Source organism: Lissotriton vulgaris, chromosome 4_1 (genome assembly GCF_964263255.1).
Source record: "Lissotriton vulgaris chromosome 4_1, aLisVul1.2, whole genome shotgun sequence".
Classification (NCBI taxonomy): domain Eukaryota; kingdom Metazoa; phylum Chordata; class Amphibia; order Caudata; family Salamandridae; genus Lissotriton; species Lissotriton vulgaris.
In genome coordinates this window covers 2,115,329,119-2,115,355,596 of record NC_141691.1, presented here as the reverse complement: position 1 = coordinate 2,115,355,596, position 26,478 = coordinate 2,115,329,119, and the positions used below count along the sequence as shown (strand labels likewise).

Sequence of the window (26,478 nt, the reverse complement as noted above, 5' to 3'; positions counted from 1 at the left end):
TCAGCCTCCTCAGCCACCCTCAGGAAACATAGGGGATTAGGATACGTCTCCCGCACCCCCTTATACCTAGTAATGTAATTAACGAAGCACAAAATGGCGAATTCCCGTTTCACTACCAGTTTGCGGCCCAGTTCGCGGCCCGTGAAGCGCTTCTACCGTGAAAAATCATATTTTTTTCTTTTCCCCACGGGACCCTTTAATAACCCCAACAACATTCCTAGGGGGTCAAGAGGGGGATACCTTGCCCCCTTTCATTAAATTCCCCTTTCGTTTTTCACCTCTTCTTCTCTCTCGATCCTACCGAGAGACAAGATGGCGGCCGCTCCGGACTGTCACGCAGCAAAAAAAAAAAAAGCTCACGCACAGCCGCTGGAACAGATGTATCAACATATATCAGCCTCCTCAGCCACCCTCAGGAAACATAGGGGATTAGGATACGTCTCCCGCACCCCCTTATACCTAGTAATTTAATTAACGAAGCACAAAATGGCGAATTCCCGTTTCGCTACCAGTTTGCGGCCCAGTTCGCGGCCCGTGAAGCGCTTCTACCGTGAAAAATCATTTTTTTTTCTTTTCCCCACGGGACCCTTTAATAACCCCAACAACATTCCTAGGGGGTCAAGAGGGGGATACCTTGCCCCCTTTCATTAAATTCCCCTTTCGTTTTTCACCTCTTCTTCTCTCTCGATCCTACCGAGAGACAAGATGGCGGCCGCTCCGGACTGTTTAGAATGTTGACAGACACCGGAGAGCCAATCAGCTTTCTGCGCGCAAAGTTCCGAAACGCGAAAAGTAAGCGGACCGGATCGCTGCCCGGAGCGCTGTTACAGATATATATCTTGATTTAAACGTTAATTTCTCAAAATCCACTGAAGCACATATATTGAGACCTAGCAAAGGCACATCGGGCTAACAGTCCCTACAATTTTGCCAAGTTTCGTGCAAATCCATTCAGCCGTTCGAGCTAAAAGTGAGGCCAAACGCCCTATGGAAAACTCAATGCAAAAAACGCGTTTTGGGAACCCCCTTTTTTCTCAGCCCCCCCTTGACAAAACCCCACCAAATTTTCAGGGGCTACTCAGAAACAAAATGTGCCATTTTCCTGAAAATTACAGCCGATTCCGTCCACAAACGCCAAAGTTATTAGACATAGAATTTTCAGAAATCCCATAGGGAATTAATCCTAACTATATATACCTACTGGCAATAGCCAGTAGGTAATATATATATATATATATATATTCACTCAAAAAACCAGAGGTTTCACACCAGTTATAGTTAGGAATTAGCATTTAAAAAACCTATTAAATTCACTGAAAAAAACATAGGTTTCACACCAGTTATAGTTAGCTGGAAATTTTACTGACATAAAACCATTGAAATTCCCACGTTATATTTAGTTGGACTCACTATAACTTGCGCGCCTGCAATGCACTGCTGATGACGTCACATATTACATCACTCATGACATGGTCAGTGACATCACTCATGACATCACTGATGACACCATCCAGTGAATGTGTGTCTTTCTGAAACATAAATATGTTTTATATGTGTATTTGTAAAGGTTGATGGAAGAGTAAATGTTTAAATAAGTGTCTAAATGGATGTTTTGTAAAAAAAAAATTGATTGGTTAACTGGCTTATTAAGTGTAACTGTATTAGTCAATACATATATTAGCGAGTAATGTTTAAATATTTAAATGTTTGTATCAGTGTTTCACTTTGTGTATAAGTGGCTGCATAAGTTGGTAAGTAGCTACATGTGTGTGTATATGGGTTATTAGATGTTTTTTTTAGTATCAGTATGAGTATCTGTATGGTTTGGTGGGGGTATTACTTAGCACATAGATGCATCAATCACTGACTCACTGTTTGTATGTGTTTTGAAGGCAGCATATGTTCAGGACTGTATGGGTGGATGAGTGTGTATATGTGTGTGTTAGTGAGTGAATGACTTTCTCACTAGTGTCTTTATCAGTAACTACATATGTTTTAATCTAGTATATGTGAGTATTGATGTATATAAGTGAGTAAATGTGAGAGTGAGAGATTGTAAGAGTTCCTGTTTAAATAAGTATGTGTTTCTATAAGTGATTGTTTAAGAGAGTAAGTATGTGTAAGTTTTCTTAGAAGTAAGGTGGTAGTGTGTGTATAGCTGCATATGCAAATAAATGGATGTTCAATAGTTTATTTGTATGTGTGAGTATGTGTGTGAGTAACTTTTGGATGACTGTCGGTGTGTAACAGGATGTATAGGTGTATCACTACATATGATGAGTGAGTATATGTATGAGTGACTATATAGAACTGTTGGTGAATGAGTGGATGTGTATATAGATGGTGGAATTACTGAATTGGTTGTTGTAACTGGTATGGGTATCTCCATTTTTTTGAAAATGTTAGTTTCTATTTTTGAATATGTGTTTCAAGGGTTACATTACACTGAAAGGAGGTCTGTCGCTTTGTTTATGCAAATGCGGGGGGGTACCACAGGTACCCCCCCTGTGCACCCCCCACCTCTCCTTCACTCTGGGGGCTCACAGGGGGCCCCCAAAGTGAAGACAACATGCCGCCACAGAAAGGCCTCTCAAAAAGCCCATGTTAATATGGCTGGCGGTGTCTATTAGACACCACTACCACATTGGACCGGGGCGGAAAAGCGGCGGAGGGTCTTTCCTAATATGATGGGGGAGCATTTAGGTGAGGATGGTGGGCAGATTGCCCCCGCCATCCTAATTGGCGCCCTAGTACCAAACATGAGTTTAATCATGTGTTTAAAGAAGCATGTATGTATATGTACAGGGCAATGTTTGGAATGAATTTTTGAACTTATTTTTGGAAGTGCTAGTGGCTGTGGAAGGCCTGTTTTTTTTTCTGTTCTCACAAATGAACTGCGACCATCGTGACGTTGTCATAAGGATTCCCAAAAACAAAGATTTTTTAAAAGAAAATGTACAATATTTTGGGTACTAGGGTGGCTTTTTGTTGACTGTGTGTATACGATAGTTACATGTAAGACCAGATGTAGAGTGTCAGGTTAGTTAGGAACACCCTGTTGCCTTCATCTGTAAAGTGCACTCCATCATTTCCATAAATTCGATGCATATCAAAACGCAGATTGTTGTTATAGATACAGTCTATGCGATGGTCTCTGAAGAATGTAGAAGCAGTTTTATAAGAATTTATTAACATTTCCCTGGCTTTGTCAATCTGTGGACAGAATAGTTTTGAGCACTTCCATTTCTTTGTTTGTTATTTATTAGTACTTCAAGACAGTGTGACGGTAAAGCAACATCAGTTCTGCAAAGGTCTCTTTCATTAAGATTTCCAGCCCTACCCCAGTCAATGTACCTAGGTCAATGTCAACACAGTGTGCAATCATGAGGTGAGGAGCTTGGGAATCCACAATGGATGTAACTAAAGCCAGCAAGTGATGAAACTTTAACCATGCCTGGCCACACCAAATAATCTGCATAATTGGCAAACTCAAGTCCCTGTCAATACCTCCCTTTTTAGCAACCTCTTTATCTCAATAGATGTAGCTGTGGCCCACAATCCATCTTCTAAGCATTTTGAAGTGAAGGAGCAATGGAAGTCAGGAGAAGGCGGGAGCTGAATGAGGTAGTTTTCCAAATGAAAAGAAGTGTAGATGGAGTTTTTTGTTTTTTTAAAAGAAAAGCTATATTTCATGTCTGCAGGAAAGTGAATAAAATTAGGTTGCATGTTGGATGCCTTAGCATGAAGTCCTATTATTGTCAGTTGTTTGAAAAAATACATATCATGTATACATGGATATGCTTTTGAATTTGTGGAGTAAACCACACCTGCTGTATCTCATTGGACCATTAATATCAATGGGGTTACCCAGTTTTGTACAGAACCTGGGGATAGTGCGGTAAACGAACAAAGGTTATGCTGCCTATACCTCAAATGGATATCAAATACTTAAATCTAACCCACCAGCCATGTGATAATCATTCAATGACAGAGTAACAATTTCAAGAATCTCCCAATTACATTAAATAATTACACGTGAACAAATCAAATGATTCATGTGTATGAAAGGCATGATATGTACACACACATAAACAAAAATATTTACACAATCAATACAAAAAACACAATACAGATGGAGTGCATAAATGGTTACATATAAAAATCACAAAACATTAAAATAGACACAAAAATAATCACATATAAAAATTATTGATTCCTACAACGTCAAGTTCCTATAAAGCAGTCTTGTGTTAAATGTAGCAATTAAATTCCACTATTTTGTATTCAACACGGACTACAACGTTTCGTTTTTAATATATGTCAACGTTTCGACCCCTCACTTGTCACGCAAAATATTGGTTCATCAATATGGGTTCTTCATCAGGACTAGACAGAGTGTGTGATGCCTATACGGAGAAACCTAAATATATTCATAATAAATTTGGGATTACATTAATACACGAGATGGTGAAAACATTATTAACAAAGTGTAAGACTCTCTATTACAAAAGAGCACACCGTAAAATTCCGATGGAGCGCCTTAAAGTGCAGATAGGCCAAAGGAAGAAGTATGATATATGTACTCCACCTTCAATAACCTTTAGTATTGAAAAAATAACATATACAGAACCCTTTATTAATGATATAGTCCTTATAGTCCTTATATTCCTACATTTAAATTATTAGCAATGCTATAGCGAGCACAAGACTCACCTCCTGTGTCAACAAGTCAAACATCCAATTATTCATATGGAGGCGCACTACGGGGACAGACCTCTGTTGCATAATGTGCACTTTGTAGCTATTCATTTTTCTAATACCTAAATCAATGTCTGTAATTTTACTTTAAGATGCTTCGTTGGGCAATTTGCAGTCATGTAGATTGATATGGAAACCAATCCCACATGTGGAACTGTGTGCTGAGTCCTGAATGGCAGTAACCCCAACTTCGTGGCAGCAACCACAGCACCAGGCTCCCTTCAGTCTTATTTGTTGTTCTTGTCTTTAAATAAATTTTTTATATGTAAATCTATACATGACTAAGATTCATCTTTGTCCAACCGCACAGGGATACTGGGCCCAAGATTGGTTGTTTGAGGTATGTTGGTAATGTGGGAGCATTAAAGGAGTGTCAAAGGTGCGTCAAAGGTGTATCACTCACAGAAAGAATTCCGATATGTTTTGACAAAGGCCTCGGCCAGATGCCAGCTGACAGACTGAATCACAAAATGTTTTTTCAGTACTCAGGTACTGTGAGCTATGAACAGTTTGGACCCAGGCTCGCAGAGGGACAGCTGCGGCCCGTCCCCTCAACTCCCAAATGCAGTTCTACGAGCTGTCTGCATCATTGTGTCTATCCCTGCCCTGTTCCATCGTACACCACGCCATGCCACGCCACTCCGATTAGATTCGGACATTGGCCCCACATAGCTACCTGTCGCAGGCTTACTCACTGTTTGTGTGCAGGTCAGTGGTCTAGTTCTCAAAGTCTTACGACCACCCCCTGAGGGCAGGTTTGCACACACATAACACCCATCTGGCACATGTGGCACAGGCCATGTGATCACGTAAATATAATAGATCGACAACGTCACATCCTCTTTTGCCAGTGCTGACTAGCTTGCAAATGCTCCATGGGTCTCAACCATTAAGAGTCCATGAAAACTTGCGCAGAAGGTTAGTCGCAACCTTAGCTGTATGGCCGTCAGCAGCCTACCATCCCCTTGGTGCGGGCTTCATATGCATAGGGTTAGCGCCACTCCAAACTCATGTGGCCATCAGGATCCTACCACCATGTGCCACAAACTTGAGTTCCACAAGCTTAGCGGCACCAAACCCTGAAGTGCTCTCTGCCATTGACGACTCAGGACTCAGCGACATGTGTGAGGTGTGCCGGGCCTCGGATAAGCTGAAGTGGTCGACATCATTCAGGACTCAGCGACTTCTGTCAGATCCGTGAAGAAGCTGATGTGGTCTCCGCCATTCAGGACTCAACAACAAATCTGAGATCAGCAGGACTTTGATTAGCACGTGCAGTCCGCCGACTGCTGCACACTCCGATGGCATCAGGTAATTATTTACTCACGGGTACACAGAGGTGACAGCCTCTCTCTCTCTCTTTCTCTCTCCCTCTCTTCTCTCACTCTCTTCATTCCTTTCCTTCTATCTATCTATCCCTTCTCCCTTTCTCACTCCCTTTCTTTCCTTCCTCTCTTTTTCTCTCTGGCTTGATTTTCCTTCTCTGTTTTTCTCTCTCAGTTCTTTGATATGCGCATTACACACATCCTTATTTTGTGCTTTATTTTCCAGGCTCTGTCGTCAACATCCATGTTCCCCACAGGAGTCTTCCACCTTGTTGTTTCTATTATATTTCTTATTTTTTTAATTGTTTATATATATATATATCTGTTTATATATATATATATACATATATAAATACAAAAAAAATTGAAAATAGTTTATGGTTTATATCTGTTTATAAAAAAATAAAGTTTGACCAAATAAATTTCATCAACTGCTCATCATTGCGGAACATTAACAATCTGACTGTTGATGATATATGCATAGTTTACGGTTACGTTATATCTCCATTCTAAAATGGTAGCAAAGTTCCATTGCGTTGACCTTTCAAGAACCATTAGGATTTTCGAAAGGACAAAATCTGAGTGCTTAATCTTAAATGTCTTTCTTGGCTTATCCTCAGACTCCTGCAGGAGTAACATTAGGTTTTTGGAAATATGCAAGGAAGGAGCAGTTGTAGAAACAAAACATTGCAGGTTATTAACTTAGTGCCAGCTGCATCTTTTCTTGAACGTGATGTTGTTTTGTAGTGCCGCAAATCCTCACGGTCATGTATTGCCTTCCTTCATCTGTGGTTCTTTTCTTTTGCTTCCGTGTCACCTTGATATAAGTGTCTGCATGCAAACAATTTTAGGTCCCTTCTGGTGAGATAGCTTGACTTTTGTCTAGCTGATATTCCAGCAATGGATAGTTAACTTTAGGCTGCACAGCTTCTTTTTCATCTTCTTTAACAAGTTGCATAAACATTTTCATGCCCTTTGTCAGTGGCTGGTTTGGTGTTCCAGAAGGTATTCAACCAATTCCTTCCATCTCCTGCACACTGAATGACAAATGAGCTTCTTGATATCTTTAAATCATATTGCTTCATAGGTACCATGGGAAGAACAGGTGCACGGTACAGATACTTTTTCTCCTTTTACTTTCCATTGACGGTATTTCAGAATTTTTACTTTTCTGCTGCATTATTCCTCTACAGTATTTTGGAGCATTTATATACAAAGGTCCTCATTGCCATTGCCATTATAAAGAGTATGCAGGATGTTGTGAGAACAAATCCTGCATATCCCTAACCTTTTCTGCTTAATTTGAAAAGTTCCTCAGTGGTTTTGCATCTGAGGTGATTTATTGGTTTATTCTCAGCATATTTTGATCACATAGGGGTGTATTTACCCTTGCGCAGCTTGTATGTCACTTTTCCCACATTAAAAGTGATGCACCAGCAGCACAAGGGGCTTGTAAATAAGTCCCATTGTTCTGATCTTCAAGCCTTTGCCTTAGAATTATGGCTCATCAACTTGGATTTATCATCTCTCATACTGAATGAAGAGTCTGGTCACTAGGTGTTTCTTCCTCTGTTTCAGTCAACCCGTTTTCACCTACAATTTCTGGTCACCGACCCTGAATCTGTTGGACATCTGCATGTATTGTGTAGTTCCACAGAGGCCAGGTGATCTGCTTGCTACACCTTCTGTGTAGCTGCTATCTTCCAAGGTCCAGGTAGGTGTTTGGCTGTATCTGTGTCTTTTGTGGATGGTGGGTTGACTTTCCATGGATTACTCTTCCTAATGTAGCTGGAGCCCTTGACACACTAAAGTAGAACATGCACTAGAAAGGGTTCAAACCCCTTTTTGGAGATTTGGGGACTGGATTTATTTCTTGTCAGTCAGCCTGTTGTTGTACCAGTGGAGTAAATTCCTCCAGGCTGGCAGTCATTTATAAAACATTGATACTAACCACTGACATTGCGCTTCCTGCAAATTCATTTTGCTGTTTGGCACATGACTCCATCACTATGACAGGGCCCTGTACAAAGAGTTTTCTTTTTTCTTTTCAAAAAAGAAAATATATATATATATTTTTTTTATTTCTAGGGTTGTTTTCAGATGACACAACAAATTAGATTTATACACTTGGCATAATCGATACATAAATAACATTATTGCTGACTACTTATTTTTTCCCTTTCCTTCTTTCTTTTCTTCCCCCTTTAAAACATTTGCTTCCAGCACAGAGCAAGACCATAAAGGAAATAGTAAGAGGACAGAGAAGAATATAAAGCGACTAAAAAAAAAACACATTGATCTAAGTTATCTCATAGTATTTGCGATAGGACTCAACCAGTCTCTAGAAAATCTGTTAAAACTCCCCAAATTGATGAGCCGATACGCTTTTTCCTTACCCCCTTCACTGCATATAAACTCCATTCTAGTTCATAAATATTATAAAGTTTAGCCCTCCAGAATTTGAACGTAGGGGCCTCTGGCTGTAGCCATTCCGTGGCGATACATAGCCTAGCAACAGTCATGGCTAAGAATAAGAAGAGTTTGTTTTTGCCTAATACTGAATCGTCATCCACATTTGGATCAGTTCCCAATACCATAAGCATTGGGGATATCTTAATCGGGCTATGCAATACAATGGAAATGAATTTCTCCAAACCGTTCATAAATGAGGACAACTTAATGCAATATTAGAATATATGCGACATATTAGCATCGAGATCCCCACATCGAAAACACTTCCCATCATATTTACTGCCCCAGGAGGCCATTCGCTTAGGGGTATAATATAGCATAAATACAGTTTTATATATTTGAGCTTTTAAGTTAGCTGCCATACAAATCTCCTTGGCCATACATAGAGTATCATGAATATCGACTTCTGGGACAGCTAACTGATTTTGCCAATAAAGATTACATTTATACATATCGTCATCTCTGCCCTCCAACATTATTGAATATAATGATCCAATCTTTTTCCTGAGACGGATCCCTTCAACTAGTGCGTTTGGTGCTGGTTTTATTTGTTTTTTTAAACAAAAATCGCGAATTTGTAAATATTTAAAAAAAGATGCCTGAGACAAATCATATTTTTTTACCAATATTCCAAAAGTAGCAAATGTAGAGTTCTCATCATATAAATCTCCAATTTTTCTTAACCCTTTATTTGACCATCCCTTTGTGACATTATCCCAGAAAATAGAAGGTAATATTTTGTCCGCAGTGAAGGGGGTGTAATAAGAGATTCTTCCTAAATTAACTAATTTCCGAGCACTTCTCCAAACTTTTAAGGCTGAAACTAACACCTTAATGCGAGTACGTTTGTAATAGTTACCCTCTAGTTCTTTTAATAAACTCCCTTTCGCTTGTTCTCCTAATAGCAGATAAAATATTGAGGGTGAATCTGCTACATCCTCTGTAGGTTCTCCTGTCAGCATAAAGCGCATCCTTTGCAAAAAACAAACATAATCATAAAACAGAAAATCGGCTAAGCCACGCCCACCCCTTTCTTCCGGAAGCTTTAGCCATTTCATGGCACACCGAGTTTTACCCGGGAACCAGAAACATTTTAGACACACAGTCTGAAGCTGATGTAAGTATTTTACTGGGAATTCCAGTGGAATGCTCCGAAATAAATATAATACTTTTGGTAGAATATTCATTTTGATTATATTCCCTCTTTCTATGATAGAAATTTGCAGACGCCCCCATCTTTTCAACGATTGCTTAGTTTGATTTATTGTTTCTTCCCAGTTGCTATCTACTATTCCTTGCATTTGAGCTCTGATTTTTAAACCCAAGTATGTGACCTCAGAAGTGACTCTTGAATCGTTAAATTGTATAGTCTCTGTACATAAGATTTGAGTTTTTGCTGAATTTAATTTATAACCAGACGTGGCGCCGAACTCTTCTGCTAGTTGCTCTATCTCTCTTAATGCCTGCCCAGGTTTGGTGGTTATAATCGCAATATCGTCTGCGTATGCAAATATTGAGTATGAGATCTCTTTGACAACAAAAGGTTCAATGTTGGGTGAATTACGTAAACTAATATTAGAACATTAGAATGTTGGGAGCTCCATTGAAAACAATGGAGTGCTCTGGGCTTATAATGGCTGGCATAAGCCTGGAGCTCCAACATTCCAATGTTTCTTTGTTCACAGCTCTGGCTGTGAACACAGGCTTCAGGGAACCTGAGGGAATTCCAAACCCCTCACGCTCCCAAAAGGCTTTGTTTTTTTGTTAGAACGTTCTGTACTCTAGTGACAGAATGTTCTAATAGCCTTATAGCCCTTCGTAGATGGGCTATACCGCTATTAAAGTCCCTCTCCCTTGTTAAAGGCCCTCGCCTTCGGCTCGGGGCCTTTAACACTGGAGAGGGCATTTAATATAGCCTTATAGCCCGCCGTAGAGGGCTATACCGGCTATTAAAGGCCCTCTCCAGCGTTAAAGGCCCGAGCCGAAGGCGAGGACCTTTAACAAGGGAGAGGGACTTTAATAGCGGTATAGCCCATCTACGAAGGGCTATAAGGCTATTAGAACATTCTGTCACTAGAGGGCAGAATGTTCTAACAAAAAAACAAAGCCTTTAGGGAACACGAGGGGATTGGAATCCCCTCAGGCTCCCTGAAGCCTTTGTTCACAGCCAGAGCTGTGAACAAAGAAACATTGGAATGTTGGAGCTCCAGGCTTATACCAGCCAGTATAAGCCCAGAGCACTCCATTGTTTTCAATGGAGCTCCCAACATTCCAATGTTCTAATAGCCAGTATAGCCCTATACGGCGAGCTATAAGGCTATAATAAAAGGGTTTATAAATAAAGCAAAAAGGAGCGGGGAACACGGGCACCCTTGCCGAGTCCCTCGAGTGAATTAAACTTTTCAGATTTTAAACCCATAGCAGCTATTCTTGCATTAGGTGCCTTATATAGTACCTGAATGGCAGTCATAAAAGCTTGACCAAATCGCATCCTCCTCATCACCTCCCATAAATATACCCACTCCACCCGATCAAAAGCTTTCTCGGCATCAAGTAATATCAATGCTAAATCCCTCTTTTCCACTTCCGCTATATCGAATAATGTGATGACCCTATTTATGTGTGAAACTGTGCCTCTTTTGGGGATAAACCCTTGTTGGACAGTTGATACCAATGGTGTAATAACTTTAGACAATCGATTCGCTAACATTTTAGAATATAGCTTACTATCACAGATGAGCAATGATATGGGACGATATGAGCCAGGTAGCTCAGGAGGTTTCCCTTTTTTACTAAAAACGACAATCGCGGCGTCATCCCAGGTGTTTGGGGCTATCCCCTTCCGTGCCATTCTAAAAGTATCCAACATAACACAACCTGTTTTAATGGTTCAAAAAAACATTTATATACTTCCCCCGGTATAAAATCTGGAGCAAGAAGCATCCGACCCTTCCAGGATATACTTATTACTCTGCTCCCCACAAGAAACTTGTCCGGTTGGACTATTTTTTTACCTCTTCATCTATTCAGTCTGGAATAAATATACAGACATTTCCCAGAATATCATCGGATCATTCCCCAATTCTAATTGAATGCCCAATTCAAATAGAGACAGTTTGTCCAAGGAGCTTTTCATTTGATAGCAAACTGTGATTTGATGAGTCATAAACAATATATATGAATAAATGGATAACAGAATTTTTTAATGTTAACTTGGGCAACGCCAGTATTGAAACAGTATGGGATACATTTAAGGCCTGTTTTAGGGGGGAAGCAGTTAGCTATGGGATATTTCATCAAAAAAAACTTCGCTCACACATGAGAGACCTGTATAACCAATTAAGGGTCGCAGAAGAGGAACTGACTGTAAAAAATTGGGCAAAGAGACGCTTCACAGACAATAGCAGAGGCAGAGGGCAGAGTAGCACGCTGTCGGGTCAGTATCACTAGTGTTTGGTCAGAAGAGATAGCAAGTAAATACCTAGTCAACAAAAGACATATTCACGAATATGGAGAGTCCATAGGCCGTTCCCTTGCGCTAAGAATAAAAATGAAAGCAACGTCTCGTCTGATCCCTAGACTTCAGGATCAATTCGGGGTGATGCATGAAGAGCCGGCAGCCATCTTAAATATATTTCAACAGTTCTATACGGAACTATATACTAGGCAAGCTAATGAAGAGGTAGGACAGAATTGGAATGAGGGTTTATTTAACAAGTTGGGTGAAAGCGAGGCGGAATCTCTTGATAGTCCCTTCTCGATGGAGGAATTAGAGGTAGCAGTAAAAAACATACCAAATGGAAAGGCAGCGGGCCCTGATTTTATCCCGGGGAAAGTATATAAATGTTTTTGAACCATTAAATAAAAAGAAAATACTTAAAATGGATTTTTTTTAATAAAAAGACAATGCACCCCTTACCATATGAACCCCCTTCCATGGTGAGGGGGGCAGCTTGCAGTTTTCCCTTCCCCTTACAGCCAGGGTTTTCCTAGCAGTGAGGAACAGTGAAAACTGATCTCGAATTATGCCTTTCTATATCAGGTGGGCAGAATTATAGGTCTTTCTCCAGTGGCCTTTACTCCACTGGGCTGGCGAGGGGTTTAATCACAGCAGAGTTGGAGTAGTCTCCAACGTGATTAAACTATGGTCCGCCCACATCCACATCGGATGGGAGAGCCATTATCTTGGTGGTAAGCATGCTCCATTGCGATTGTGATGGAGTATGCTTACCACAAGATATAAATTAGGCCCTTAATTCTGACACAAATTGGTTTGAAGAAGGGTAAAACAATATGCAGGATGAAGCATTTGCACCAAGTGAAAGTGAAGTGAATTCCACTCATTCCATTGATTTCCTGTCCAGTCTTTTTTCGAAGGAATGTAATCAGTTATGGAAAATTAGATTCACTACAATGAAATTGCACTTGTTTCTCAAGTTTCCTGATAATTTCACAATATTCTCAGTGAAACATTTTGAAGTAAGAGAATAACCCACAATGCAAGAAATGCATTATTATAAGAGCAGAGTTAGCAAGCTGGGCATGAGGAATGTGGTGAACACAATAGGGCCAGGCATGTTTTACTTTACCTCACTCCATCTGTCAAACAGTCCCAATACTTGTAGACTGTAGAAGAGTAGTGCATCATCATGGGATACAGGGACCTTTGGGTGGACTTTGTCAGATACATGGAAGAAAGTTCTGCATTCTTGAAAAGTACTAAAATGAGAGGATGAAATTAAATTAGCAAATGAAAAGCATAACATTTATTGCTATATTATGAAAATAAAATAGGAAGTACAATGCCAAAGTAAGATGTTGAGTTGTAATCGTATAAAAAGAAATTAAGAATTATATGTGTAAATGGTATAAGGCAACCTCACTGATGAGTATTGATTGAGGCACTGGCACAGAAAGGTTTTAATATTTAACTTTCACGGTATTCAAAACTATTTTTCCCATTAACTCACAACACATCTTAATGTACATTTCTGAAAAAATGTGTAAACTGATTACGTCAAACAAACCGGAAACACACTTCCATCTAAGTTCTAGTTTCAGGCAAGGTTTGGTTAGATTCAGGGTTTTTGCTATATAGGCTAAACTATGTGGCAAGAAAAGGCAAACTATATGGCAGCGTGCAACACATTTTAAGGTAGTATTATGTTGAGCCATTTCATCTACGGACATTTTGCATTGAAATCTATTATGTGGTAAATTAGGTGGCAAGTGCTGTAAGCTCATAATTATGTAGTGAATGCCACAGCCACAGTATTGCATAAATTCACTGATCATCGTTTATTAACAAAGCTAATCATTAAATGTATACACAAACTAAACATTTTAGATTCTATCACTGACCATTGTTAGCTGTACTTTGCACAGATTCAACAGGTTCTTTCCTTATCAGACAGATAATGTTTGTCCAGTGGGCAGCCTCTGCTGCTTTGTGCCTTTGACATGCATATAAGAGGTTAGACACAAAACCATGTAGCTGTTTAATCTCAGGTGGCCAACCTCCAATCTACACAGCCTTCACAGTGGAGACTGGCCACAGAAAATGGCCACCAGCCATGCCCTGCACATAACATGCCAAGCACAAAAGGTCAGCCATGAAGTCCCTGAGAGTACATACAAGCGGTTTGACTGATGTTTGTTGGAGTTCTCAAAAGAGCATTCATTTGTTTTAGTGTTTTATATTAGTTTTGAGTTTTCTGGGTGTTTGTTCTGGTTTTATAATTATTGTGGCAAACAGTCACTTATGCACTTTTTTCACTGAAGGTTTTTTTTATAATGTTCCTACAGATTTTCTTTTCAAATTTTTGGGTTTTGCTCCTAGAACCATAGATTGATTTTGCTCTCAGAACCATACATTGATCTTTCACTCCATGTTGTGAAGAGTGAAAAAGTGCAGATTATTATTTTTTTCTCCCGTACTCCGGCACCTCCAGAGGAACATTTGGAAGCGGTTTGCCCTCCTATATTTCGGAAGTTAATCTATCTGACAAGCATCTCTAGTACTCACTATTGTGCTTTGACTTGAGGTGTCTTATCAAGGGGTTGTGTTGCTTGCATCACCCAACTTTGTGTATGCGCTGCACAACCCCAAAATGCAATTCATCAAGCCAAACTTTGCATGGCCCTGAGTGGCTTGATACATCAGGAGTAACGCAATGCAACTCAAATTGTGCATTGCATTATTCTGCCCCAGGAAGCCTTTTTTTAGGTGTTTCATGGGTGTTCACACGCAACGCCCATCAATTTTAATGCATTGACTGATTTACAATTGCTGGTAGCCCTGGGAATGCACCAAAATGCTATGCCTTCCGAGGGGAGGAGTAACAAGGGGAAATATTTTTATTTCTCCTCGTTACTTCCTCTTTCTATGTGTGCTGCTTGCAAAGAGAAACATGCCTCAGGGGATTATTTTGTGCAGGAAGGTTCCCCTTCCTGCACAAAAACAATGCTGCATGTAATGCAGGTACCCTTACACGATGGTGCAGGGGTGCCTGCATTTGCGTTAGGCAGCCCTTTGTGCTGCCAGAACTGAGAAAAGGCACAATGCTCTGAATTGTGATAAATGCAGTACATTCCTGCCCTGTCCCTGTAGGGCAACACAGCAAGGTGATGCTCTGCGTACCTTTTTGTTAAATAGGGCTCTATATGTTGAAATATCTTAAAAGCTGGCTATTGCTATTGTTAAAACATTAGGCAGCTTCTATAACACCAGGGTAATAAAATATTGTAACAACTTAGAGAGGAAGAAGGTATCCTAGCTAGCCAGTTCTAACATATACAACACTCACCAGGGCCATGTACACAGGTGAACAACAATGAGGAAGAGCCTCAAACCCATGAGTCAATTTGCTCTAAATATTCTGGAAATCAGCCAACAAATTAAATGGTTAAATCAGGCCATACAAACAATATGGATACTGTAAGAACCGGGAAAACAGCAAACTGATAAAAAATGGGGAAAAATATTAAAAAGCGCTCACAATTTTGAAGGAACGCTTGTTTTTAATGCATCAAATTATTCAACATACACAGAACTATCTGAGCCTTAAAAGAGCAAACATATATATATTACCTACTGGCAGTTGCCAGTAGGTAGTTATAGTTAGGACCTATTTTCCATAGGAAAATCACAACATTCTATTCCCAATTACTTTGGCACCGGATGACGAATCTTCGTGACATTTTCAAAACTTGTTGGGCGGTCATGTACGCTCCTATCTTCAAAGGTTCAGGGTGATTCAGTAAGCGGGGCTGAGAAAAAAGGGGGGTCCCCATGCAATTTTTCTTAGGAAACTTTATACACGGATACAGCCTGAACTGCTGAACGGAATTACACCAAATTTGGCAAAAAGGTAGCCCTTGGTTCAGAAAGCGACCTTTTTGTTAAATGGTGCAAATCCGGTCAGTAGTTGCTGATACAATCAAATTTAAAAAAATAGTGATATCTATGGCCACAGAGGATCCGTGCACCCTACAGATTAGGATCCGCGCACCCTGATCACGAGCTGCATTCTTATAGGCTGTCAACAGTCCAAAGCAATGACTGTTGGCAGCCATCTTGTGCCTCGGTAGAAGCGAGGTGCAAGAAAACAGTAAAATTAAGGTGCAAAACAAGAATAGTGGCTGGATTGAAGCACCCTAACCCCCTAGGCATTCTTAGGGGGTCCCACAAATACCTCCAGGGTAAAAAAACACATATATATACATTTTTTAAACTCCGTGAAGTGCGCAGGGTGCGCGGATCCTACCGCAAAAATGAAAAAACTAAGTGCCTTCTCTCACGATTCGTTTAAATAAAGCCCCCCGTGTGGGCCTGGTCCCAGGGGCAGAAAAACAAAAGTCCTCCCCACACTGTCTCGGGGACCACCACCCCCAGGGCATTGATTTTTAAGATGAGGGGGCTTCTAAGTCCCCCCCTCAAGCCCCGGGGACCACCACCCTTGGGGCTTTTATTTATATATCTTCAGGGGTCCACTTAAATCCTGGACCAACATCCCCCGGGGCTTCTATTTAAAAAAAGAAAATCCTGTGTGAGGGGACTGGTGCCCCCCACATGCCCCAGGGACCACCATTTCCCTGCGGCTCTAATTAATAAAAAATGGGGAGTCTGTGACGGACCCACCACCCCCGGGGCTTTGTAATTGTCCTGGAGCCCTTGACGGCCCTCGGAACTGCCACCTCTCCAGGGCGGGCTCCTGTAGTATCCCAGGGGGCCCAACCCCAGGACACTGCTGTTTGCTATGGCAGGACGGGAGCCTCGCAGCTCCCGCTCTCCCATAGCAAACTCTGCTTTGGTATTTGGAAGAGAGAGCAGGAAACCTGCTCTCTCTTCCAAATACCAAAGCAGAATTGCTTTTCCCCACGTTGAGCTGCCTGTTAGCAGCTCCCCATGTGGTAAAGCAAGGCCGTCTCTCGCAGGATGCGGGGAGCCGGTGGGACCATGGGGGCATTAGGCCTCGCCCCACAGTCCCCAACAAAGTGAATATGCCCTGGGACAAATAGAAATTATTGGTAGAAGCCACGTTTTTTAATAAAAAAAAATTGGAGTCGCGACTCCAGCGCAGCTCTCAGCGCGGCCCCCTGGTGTAAACGTGCTGTGTGCACGGCTCCCAGCGCATCCCCCTGGTGTGAACACTTTGGGTTAGCAACTCTAAAACGCACTGGGTGCGTGACTCCAAGCAAAATAAAATAATATTTTTTAAATATAAATCTAGCTTATATGTTTAGATTTTAGGTGGCTCTAAAAAGACCCCTTGTGTTTATTTGGAGATTTAGGTACCTACAAGTGATTACCTATGCAGAGTCTAAAGTTTATGAGAAAGACTCTGTTACCTACTTCTGTGAAATGTACACCACCTGTCCTGTAGATGACACGCATATTAAAACACAGATTGTTGTTGTAAAAGGACCCATCCTATAATCTCTGAGATAAGCAGAAACAGTTTTATTGACATGTTTCCTAGCTTTCTCAATTCCTGGACAAAATTGATTGGACTTGTTCCATTTCTGTCTTTGGCATATGTTAGAGTAGACAAAGGCAGTATGGAGGAAAAGTAACATCAATACTGCAAAGGTGTTCTTTATTAGCATTTCCGGCCCTGCCCCAGTCAAAGTGCCTAGGTCATTGCCACCACAGTGCACAATTATGAGGTCAGGTTGTTGGAGATGCAAAAAGGATTTAAGCAATGGAATCAATTGGTGCCACTTTAATCCACTCTGTCTGATCCATTTAATATCTACATTTGGTAAAGCTAAATCTTTGTCAATACCTCTGCTTTCAGTATACCTTTTGCACCAGAAAATATAGCTGTGTCCCACAATCCCCACTCTAAGCATTTTGAAGGGAGATCTGGATGCATTCAAAAGATGTCTGTAGGTGAAATAGGTAGTTTGTAAAATATGATGTTTCTAAAATGGTGGACAAGATACAGTTTAAAAAAAAGAAGATAAATGATTGACTGATTGAGAACATTATAGACTGAAAAATAGGGTGCATGTTTCTGTGTTTAAAAAGCATGTTTCTTATTGGTTAGTAAAAACTGTTTTAAAGGAACATTAGGTAGGATACGCTGATATTTTGAAAAATCAAGCACACTTGCTGTTTGAATTTGCCACATTGTGTGCTGAACTTGTGACCTGAGTGTTCAGTTGAGTGTTCCATGATCTGTTACTATGGTAATAAGCATTACGTAGAATGGGGGTAGGGTTGAAAGTTATGTCACTTGGAAAGGGATGAAATGTGTAACCAATAGAAATGTGTGTTAGCATTTGAATTAATGTGGAAAGCAATCTGATTTGATATTTACATGTATATGTGTGCAGAATGAGAAGGAAAGTTTGCCATTTTTTGGTTTTGCTAAGAGCAGTGTACTACAGACATTTTGTGCATAAGAAAATTTGGTGTGTGATTCAGATACTTCATAATCTACAAATCAATTTGAAAAGTGAGTTATTAATTTGTGAGGTCTTGTATGTGGTGCCTTTGTCGTTAATTAGACTATTGAGTCTCTCCTGCTGAAGTCCAGGAAATAGTCTTGTTTGTCTGGAATCAGATTGTGAGTCTGTGTCCACTTGTAAAAACAATTCTGACAGAAGCATGTGCTTATTTAATCTCTTTGCTTACACACAACTACTTAAAAACGTATCCTGATGTTAACTACTCACAATATCAGAACCCAGTAACTATTTATGCGCTTGCAGACTGATACAGGCGTTCAGGCAAGCAGTGCTGTAGTATAATGTGTAGAATGTGTGTGGTCACCTTACCCCTTCCAGACTACTGAGTCTCTCCTGCTAAAGACCAGGGAACATTCTTGCTTGTCTGGAATCACACTCTGAGCCTGTGTCCACTTGTACAACCATTCTGACAGAAGCATGTGCTTATTTATTCTCTTTGCTGACACATAACTGCCAAAAAACTTATCCTGATGTTAACTACTAGCAGTATCAGAACCCATTCACTGTTTATGCACTTGGAGAATGATTCAGGCATTCAGACAAGTAGTTCTGTAGTAAAATGTGTAGAATGTATGCGGTCACCTAACCCCTTTCAGACTATTTAACTGTTAATTTATTTATTGGTATTTATTTAGAATTAATAGTTAATTGATAATTAATTGGTAATTAATTAAAATATAATTGTTAATTATTTTCATTAATTGATTAATTGATACTTATGTTAATTTTATTAATGTATTTTCTGTAGCGGATTGTGGGTTTATAGGGGAATAGGGTGGGAAGTAATTTAATTATAATGAATTAAATATGTTAATTTATTTATTGGTATTTATTTAGAAATAATAGTTAATTGATAATTAATTGGTAGTTAATTAAAATATAATTGTTAATTATTTTAATTAATTGATTAATTGATAATTATGTTAATTTTATTAATGTATTTTCTGTAGTGGGTTGTGGGTTTATAGGGGAATAGGGTGGGAAGTAATTAAATTACAATTAATTACATATGTTAATATATTTATTGGTATTTATTTAGAATTAATTGTTAATAGATAATTAATTGGTAATTAAGTAAAATATAATTGTTAATTATTTTAATTAATTTATTAATTGATAAATATTTTAATTGTATTAATGTATTTTCTGTAGCGGGTTGTGGGTTTATAGGGGAATAGGGTGGGAAGTAATTTAAATGTAATTATTTGAATGTTTTAATGTATTTAGTGGTATTTATTTTGCATTCATTGATATTTAATTTTTTAATTGATAATTAATTAAAATATAATTGGTAATTTGTTTTAATCAATTGATTAATTGATCATTATGTAAATTGTAATAATGTATTTTCTGTAGCGGGTTGTGGGTTTATAGGGGAATAGGGTGGGAAGTACATTAAATATAATGAATGACATTTAAAAAAAAATGTGGGCATTTATTTGGAACTAATTGATATATACATTTTTAATTGGTAAATAATTAAAATATAATTGATAATTATTTTTAATTAATAGTTTAATTGTTAATTATAATAATTGTATTAATTTATTTTCTGTAGTGGGTTGTGGGTTTATAGGGTAATAGGGTGGGAAGTAATTTAATTGTGAATAAATACATATTTTTATTTATTTTTTGGTTTTGTTTTGTTGTAATTATTAATACATTTTAATTGTTAATTAATTAATTGTTAATTGGTAAATACTTTGTAAATACTTTGTATTAATAGGTAATTATTTGTAATAATAATTTTTGGGTATTTTTAATTGATTAATTATTATATTATTTAAAGTTGTTCATTATTGTTAATTAATTTGTATTTGCCATTAATATTTAATTTATTTTTATTCATATATGAAGTATTTACTTTCTCTACTGTTACACTCACTGGAGTGTGAATAGAAATTTTTACCCCTACGCTGTCCAACGCTTTCCCTACTGTTGCACTCTTTGGCGTGGAAATAGTATTTTAAAATCTCCCGCTATCCAATGCTTTCCCTACTGTTGCACTCATTGGAGTGGGAATAGTAATTTTTACCTCTATGCTATCCCACACTTTCCCTACTGTTACACTCTTTGGAGTGGGAATAGTAATTTTTACCACTACGCTATCCAACGCTTTCCCTAATGTTGCACTCACTGGAGTGGGAATAGTAATTTTTACCTCTATGCTATCCAACACTTTCCCTACTTTTACACTCTTTGCAGTGGGAATAGTAATTTTTACCACTACGCTATCCAACGCTTTCCCTAATGTTGCACTCACTGGAGTGGGAATAGTAAATTTTTCTCCTACGCTATCCAACACTTTCCCTACTGTTGCACTCGCTGGAGTGGGAATAGTAATTTTTAACCCTCCCGATATCCAATGCTTTCTCTACTGTTGCACTTTCTGGAGTGGGAATAGTAATTTTTACCCCTACGCTATCCAAAACTTTCCCTAATGTTGCACTCTTTGGAGTGGGAATAGTAATTTTTTACCCCTACGCTATCCAACGCTTTCCCTACAGTTGCACTCATTGGAGCGGGAATAGTAATTTTTTACCCCTACGCTATCCAACGCTTTCCCTACTGTTACACTGGCTGGAGTGGGAATAGTAATTTTAACCCTCCCGCTATCCAACGCTTTCCCTACTGTTGCACTTTCTGGAGTGGGAATAGTAATTTTTACCCCTACGCCATACAAAACTTTCCCTATTGTTGCACTCTTTGGAGTGGGAATAGTAATTTTTACCCCTACACTATCCAACACTTTCCCTAATGTTGCACTCACTGGAGTGGGAATAGTAATTCTTTACCCCTACGCTATCCAACGCTTTCCCTACTGTTGCACTCGCTGAAGTGGGAATAGTAATTTTAACCCTCCCACTATCCAACACTTTCCCTACTGTTGTACTCTTTGGAGTGGGAATAGTAATTCTTACCCCTACGCTATCCAACACTTTCCCTACTGTTGCACTCTGTTGAGTGGGTATAGAAATTATTACCCCTTCGCTATCCAACGCTTTCCCTACTGTTGCACTCTCTGAAGTTGGAATAGTAATTTTTACCCCTACGCTATCCAACACTTTCTATACTGTTGCAATCTCTGGAGTGGGAATAGTAATTTTTACTCCTACGCTATCCAACGCTTTCCATACTGTTGCACTCTCTGGAGTGGGTATAGAAATTTTTACCCCTTCGCTATCCAACGCTTTCCCTACTGTTGCACTCTCTGAAGTTGGAATAGTAATTTTTACCCCTACGCTATCCAACACTTTCTATACTGTTGCAATCTCTGGAGTGGGAATAGTAATTTTTACTCCTACGCTATCCAACGCTTTCCATACTGTTGCACTCTCTGGAGTGGGAATAGTAATTTTAACCCCTACGCTATCCAACGCTTTCTCTACTGTTGCACTTAATGGAGTGGTTATAGCAAATTTTACACTTTCCGCTATCCTACGGTAAAAATATTGTAAATATTGTATTAATATTATGTTTATATATATATATGTATTAACAAATTAATTTGTAAAAAAATAATTATTAATGTTAAGGTTATTTAAGTAGTTTAAGTATGTTTAAGTTAATTATATTCATTATTTAATTAATGTTTAATTAATTTAAAGCATTTTAAAAAATTCAATATTTTGGCTAACTATATTTTTTACATCGATATTTTCTAATCAATATTTTTGTACTTACCTGTTTGGAGATAGGAGGTCGATATTTTGGTATTCTATATTTTTACCTCGATATTTTTGTAACTCAATATTTTTTACATCGATATTGTTTCAGTGATCCATCAGAACACAGTCAGTGTTTATACACTTGCAAAATGATGGGGGCATTCAGACAAGCAGTGCTGTAGTGAAATGTGTAGAATGTGTGTGGTCACCTAACCTATTTCAGACTACTGAGTCTCTCCTGCTTAAGTCCAGAGAATCCTCTTGCTTGTCTGGAATCACACTCTGGGTCTGTGTCCACTTGTACAACCATTCTGAAAGAAGCATGTGCTTATTTAACCCCTTGTATGCTGGTGACGAACCCCAGCCGTCACGCTCCGCGGTGCTCGTGTGCTGATGACGGCTGGGGTTCGTCACGGCCCCGCCCTGTTCGTTTGTTTACCGCACAGCGGCGGAAACGGGCCAGCAGCGAAGGGGTTAATCCCTTTGCTGACACATACCTGCTTAAAATGTATCCTGATGTCAACTACCAGCAATATCAGAACCCAGTCACTGTTTATGCACTTGCAGAATTATTCAGGCATTCAGACAAGCAGTGCTGTAGTGAAATGTGTAGAATGTATGCGGTCACCTAACCCCTTTCAGACTATTGAGTCTCTCCTGCTAAAGTACAGGGAATAGTCTTGCTTGTCTGGAATCACACTTTGAGTCTGTGTCCACTTGTACAACCATTCTGACAGAAGCATGTGCTTATTTAATCTCTTTGCTGACACATACCTGCTTAAAAACCTATCCAGATGTCAACTACTAGCAGTATCAGAACACAGTCACTGTTTCTACGCTTGCAGAATGATGCAGGCATTCAGACAAGCAGTGCCTATGCCGAATCCAGTGTATGGTTTTATTCTTCACTGAGTATTCATCTTCCCAATAGGAAGAGAGGCTGTGCTTTGGTATATTAATAATAAGCACTTTCCAAATGATCTTTCTATGTGTGCTGTTAATTGGCCTAAATTTCCCCTGGCAGCTAGCTACATCACATGTGTGGAGTATACCTAGATTCTTCTGCTCTCCATATCCATTAGCTTTGCCCATATTGTTCACGGTCGCTGCCGCTCTCCCCTCCATTCAATTAGCAAATGCATTTCTGTGTCTGATAACTCTATCTGTCCTCCCGTTCTCCATGAGTTCACATTCTCTGTACTAGCCCGTCTTAGGATGTGCAATGATCTATTTTCCTGTCTAATATGATCCCCATTGATCGTAATTAGCACAGCTAGTTTTGGGAGTTCTAATTGTTGACTGGCTCTTTCCCCTTCCAAATTCCCCTTTAACTTATTGGATTCATAATGGCTGTGCTTGTTTCATTTTGGAGGGGAAATTGCGGGCTGATTTATCTCGTTTGTCTCACGACTTGAACTGGGTTTGGCCAGTTTCACGTTATTACTACAGCTAATTAAATTGGCTACAGTTGCATTGAGGTTGGCAACCTCTTTGGTTAAGGCATCAACTTTAGTTAGTAAAAATATGATCAATTGTGGATTATGATCAACAGATGAGCTATTAAGGAGCATTACAGGCATTTTTGAAGACGTTTGTGGATGATCATGAGATTCCCTAGATGTTCCGGGTGTGTAATGGCCATTGTACGGTTGCGTATTAGTTATAGGGGGTGATGTCAACAAATCAACAATCTCAGTGCTGGTCCTCTGAGTAGGGGCTAGAAGTGGATATTTGTTCAAACCCTCTACCAGTTACAAATATTTTGCACTTGTCTCCATTTTGTTTGGGTCAGGAGCGTGATGGCTCTGGGTTCTATATTCTCCTTGTGGGGAGGGGATATCAGGGATACAAGGATGGTGCTCAATAGTGGCCTTTGTGTTCTCCTTTTTGGAGGCGTTCTCTACTTTGTTGAACTCTTGCTATAGACGCAGTGATTTTCTCTTTGTTCTTTCTGATCGGTTTGCATTTACTATTCAGCATTGATTTGACCTCTTCAGTTAAGTCGCCTATTTCGTCTATAGCACAGTTTTCTGCCGAGCTCTTTCTTATTTAGATGATTTTCCTTTTGCTAACTCCTCTGTAGCCTTGCACTTTCCCATTTTACCAATGGTAAATTTTGATCAAGGTGACGCTGTCCTAATAGAGTAGCACATCATTTCTTATATATAACCCTTTGTCTTATTGGTATTTTATTATTCCCAACAAAAGTCAAGCAAGTGAGCTCAATACCACCTCAATGTAGTTGAATTGAGCCACTAAATCGCAAAGTATCCACACAGATGTAGGTGCTAGTACAAAAGTCCTTGCCAAAGCACCTTCAGTCTTTTCAGGCAGTTGGCGTTAATTTGGTGTAGTTATTAGTATTATGTGCCAAGAAATACATAAAAATTACTGTAGAGTTCAAAAGATAGGTTAGTCTTCTTACCACAGGATATTTCTATTTTCAGACGCCAGAAGTAATAGAGGTGGCCCTGCATCTTCCTGTCAATGACGGGCAAGTTCGGTCCTACCCTTGGCCCGGTCTTTGCCCGGGCACCTCCCGTGCACACCCACGCCACAAGGCAGAGGTGGAGCTTTAAGCGCAAAGATGGATTTGTGCCTCCCCCTCTATTGGCAGCACATGGTCTTTGGAGCGTTGCACCCTGGGACTAGTAGTTCCCACCAGGGTTTTGTGGATTCTGTGAAATGCGGAAAACAGCTGATGGAGAGGTTCCGTGAGACTACAACGCCATCAGGGTGTGATGGCTGAGCGAAGATAAAACCCCCAAACAAAGCCCAGCAAGGAAAAGCAGCAGCACCCCGCACCGCTGGGTAAGAGGCAGCGCTTTAGTTGCAAAGATGGATCTGTGCCTCCCCCTTGTTTGGCGGCACCTGGTCCTTGAAGCATTGCACCCTGGGACTGGTATTTCCCACCATGGTGTTGAGGATTCCTTGAAATGTGGTCAACATCTGATGGAGGAGTTCCCTCGGACTATGGGCCCACCATGGCGTGATGGCAGTGATGGCTGATTAAAGATAAAACCTACAAACAAAGCCCAGCAAGGAAAAACAGCAGCATCCAAATGTCATTGTGGTCATCAAGATGGTTGCTGAGGAAAATGTAGTTGTTGGAGTCTGTGGTGAGGAAGGTGGGGAGGCAGGAGATGAAGCTGGCAATTAAGTTGCAGAAGGCTGAACAAGCTCCTAAAGAACAGTAGGCAAGGGTACCCATAATGGAAGTTTTTTCAGTCTTTTTGGCGTCAGAAGTGGAGGTGTTCAATGACTGGGGTTATGTCGTCGGTTGTTCTGGTACATTTTATGGATTCCTGGTGTATGATGGCGATCCCTCCTCCAGGCTTGTTGATGTGGTGACGGTCTGTGATCTTGTATCCTTTGGGTATTGTGGTGGCAATGTTGGGTGCTGATGTGGGGTTGGGACACGTCTCAGTGAGGGAGAGGACATCAGGAGTGAGGCTGGAAATGAGGTCCCAAATTGTGGGGGGTGCTTCCATAGTGAGCAGATGTTGAGAAGGGCACATGCAAGTCGGTGTTCTTGGTCAGCTGGTGTCTTTTTTGTTTGTGGTGTGTCTGATCGGTTGGCTGTTGTGTGTGCTGGCTGTGGCGGTGGGTGTGGGTGAAAGGCCCTACCTTGGAGCATGGATCCACGCTGTGGCATTGTTTATTGTGGCTCTAATAAAAGAGAGGGACCCAAAAAACCAAAGGAGTAGGGTACCAAAAGACAAATCTGTCAACAAAGTATTCCCCTTTGGGTGAACTTAAGAGTAAACCACAGTTTTATACTAAACATACAAAAATATACAGTAACATAAACATAATAAGGAGCAGTAAATGATTAACATGAATCAATCATACAGAAAATCTTATACATTTTATTTGAGTAATTTAAAAACAAATTAAAAAACAGTACATTGCAAAAAATCAAGATGAAAAGTTCATTATATAAAATATGGGACAGTGCATAAGGAAAATCGTTCCAATTAAAAAGGGGAGAAGAGGAACACCAGTGTTTCAATAATTTGATTAAGTTACTCCAAGTTTGTAAGTTCCACAGTTTTGTAGGAGTTTCTTATCTCTTGTAACTTAGTGCTTCTCCACCCAAGTAGAGCATCGACGCGTTTCGGTTTATGGCACATACACTTCCAAAGCCAAAAAACCTTCCTCAGGAAATAAAATAATAATATCCCACATAACCACATGTCATGGGGATCGTGGTATGCGTATAAAAATATACTGCATCAATATACAAAAGACGGCAAAAGTCACGTCTGATACTTCAAAGT

The 26,478-nt window shown here is 39.8% G+C and overlaps 1 protein-coding gene across 1 annotated transcript in view; it reads right to left on the bottom strand.

The window, feature by feature from the left end:
• The window catches only part of LOC147725153 (acetylserotonin O-methyltransferase-like), a 329,550-nt gene that overhangs the window by 193,237 nt on the left and 109,835 nt on the right, over positions 1-26,478 (bottom strand). The window contains exon 3 of the mRNA XM_086966546.1: positions 13,145-13,274. Within this exon, the coding sequence (XP_086822672.1) occupies positions 13,145-13,274 (130 nt within the window). The remainder of the gene's footprint in view (positions 1-13,144; positions 13,275-26,478) is intronic.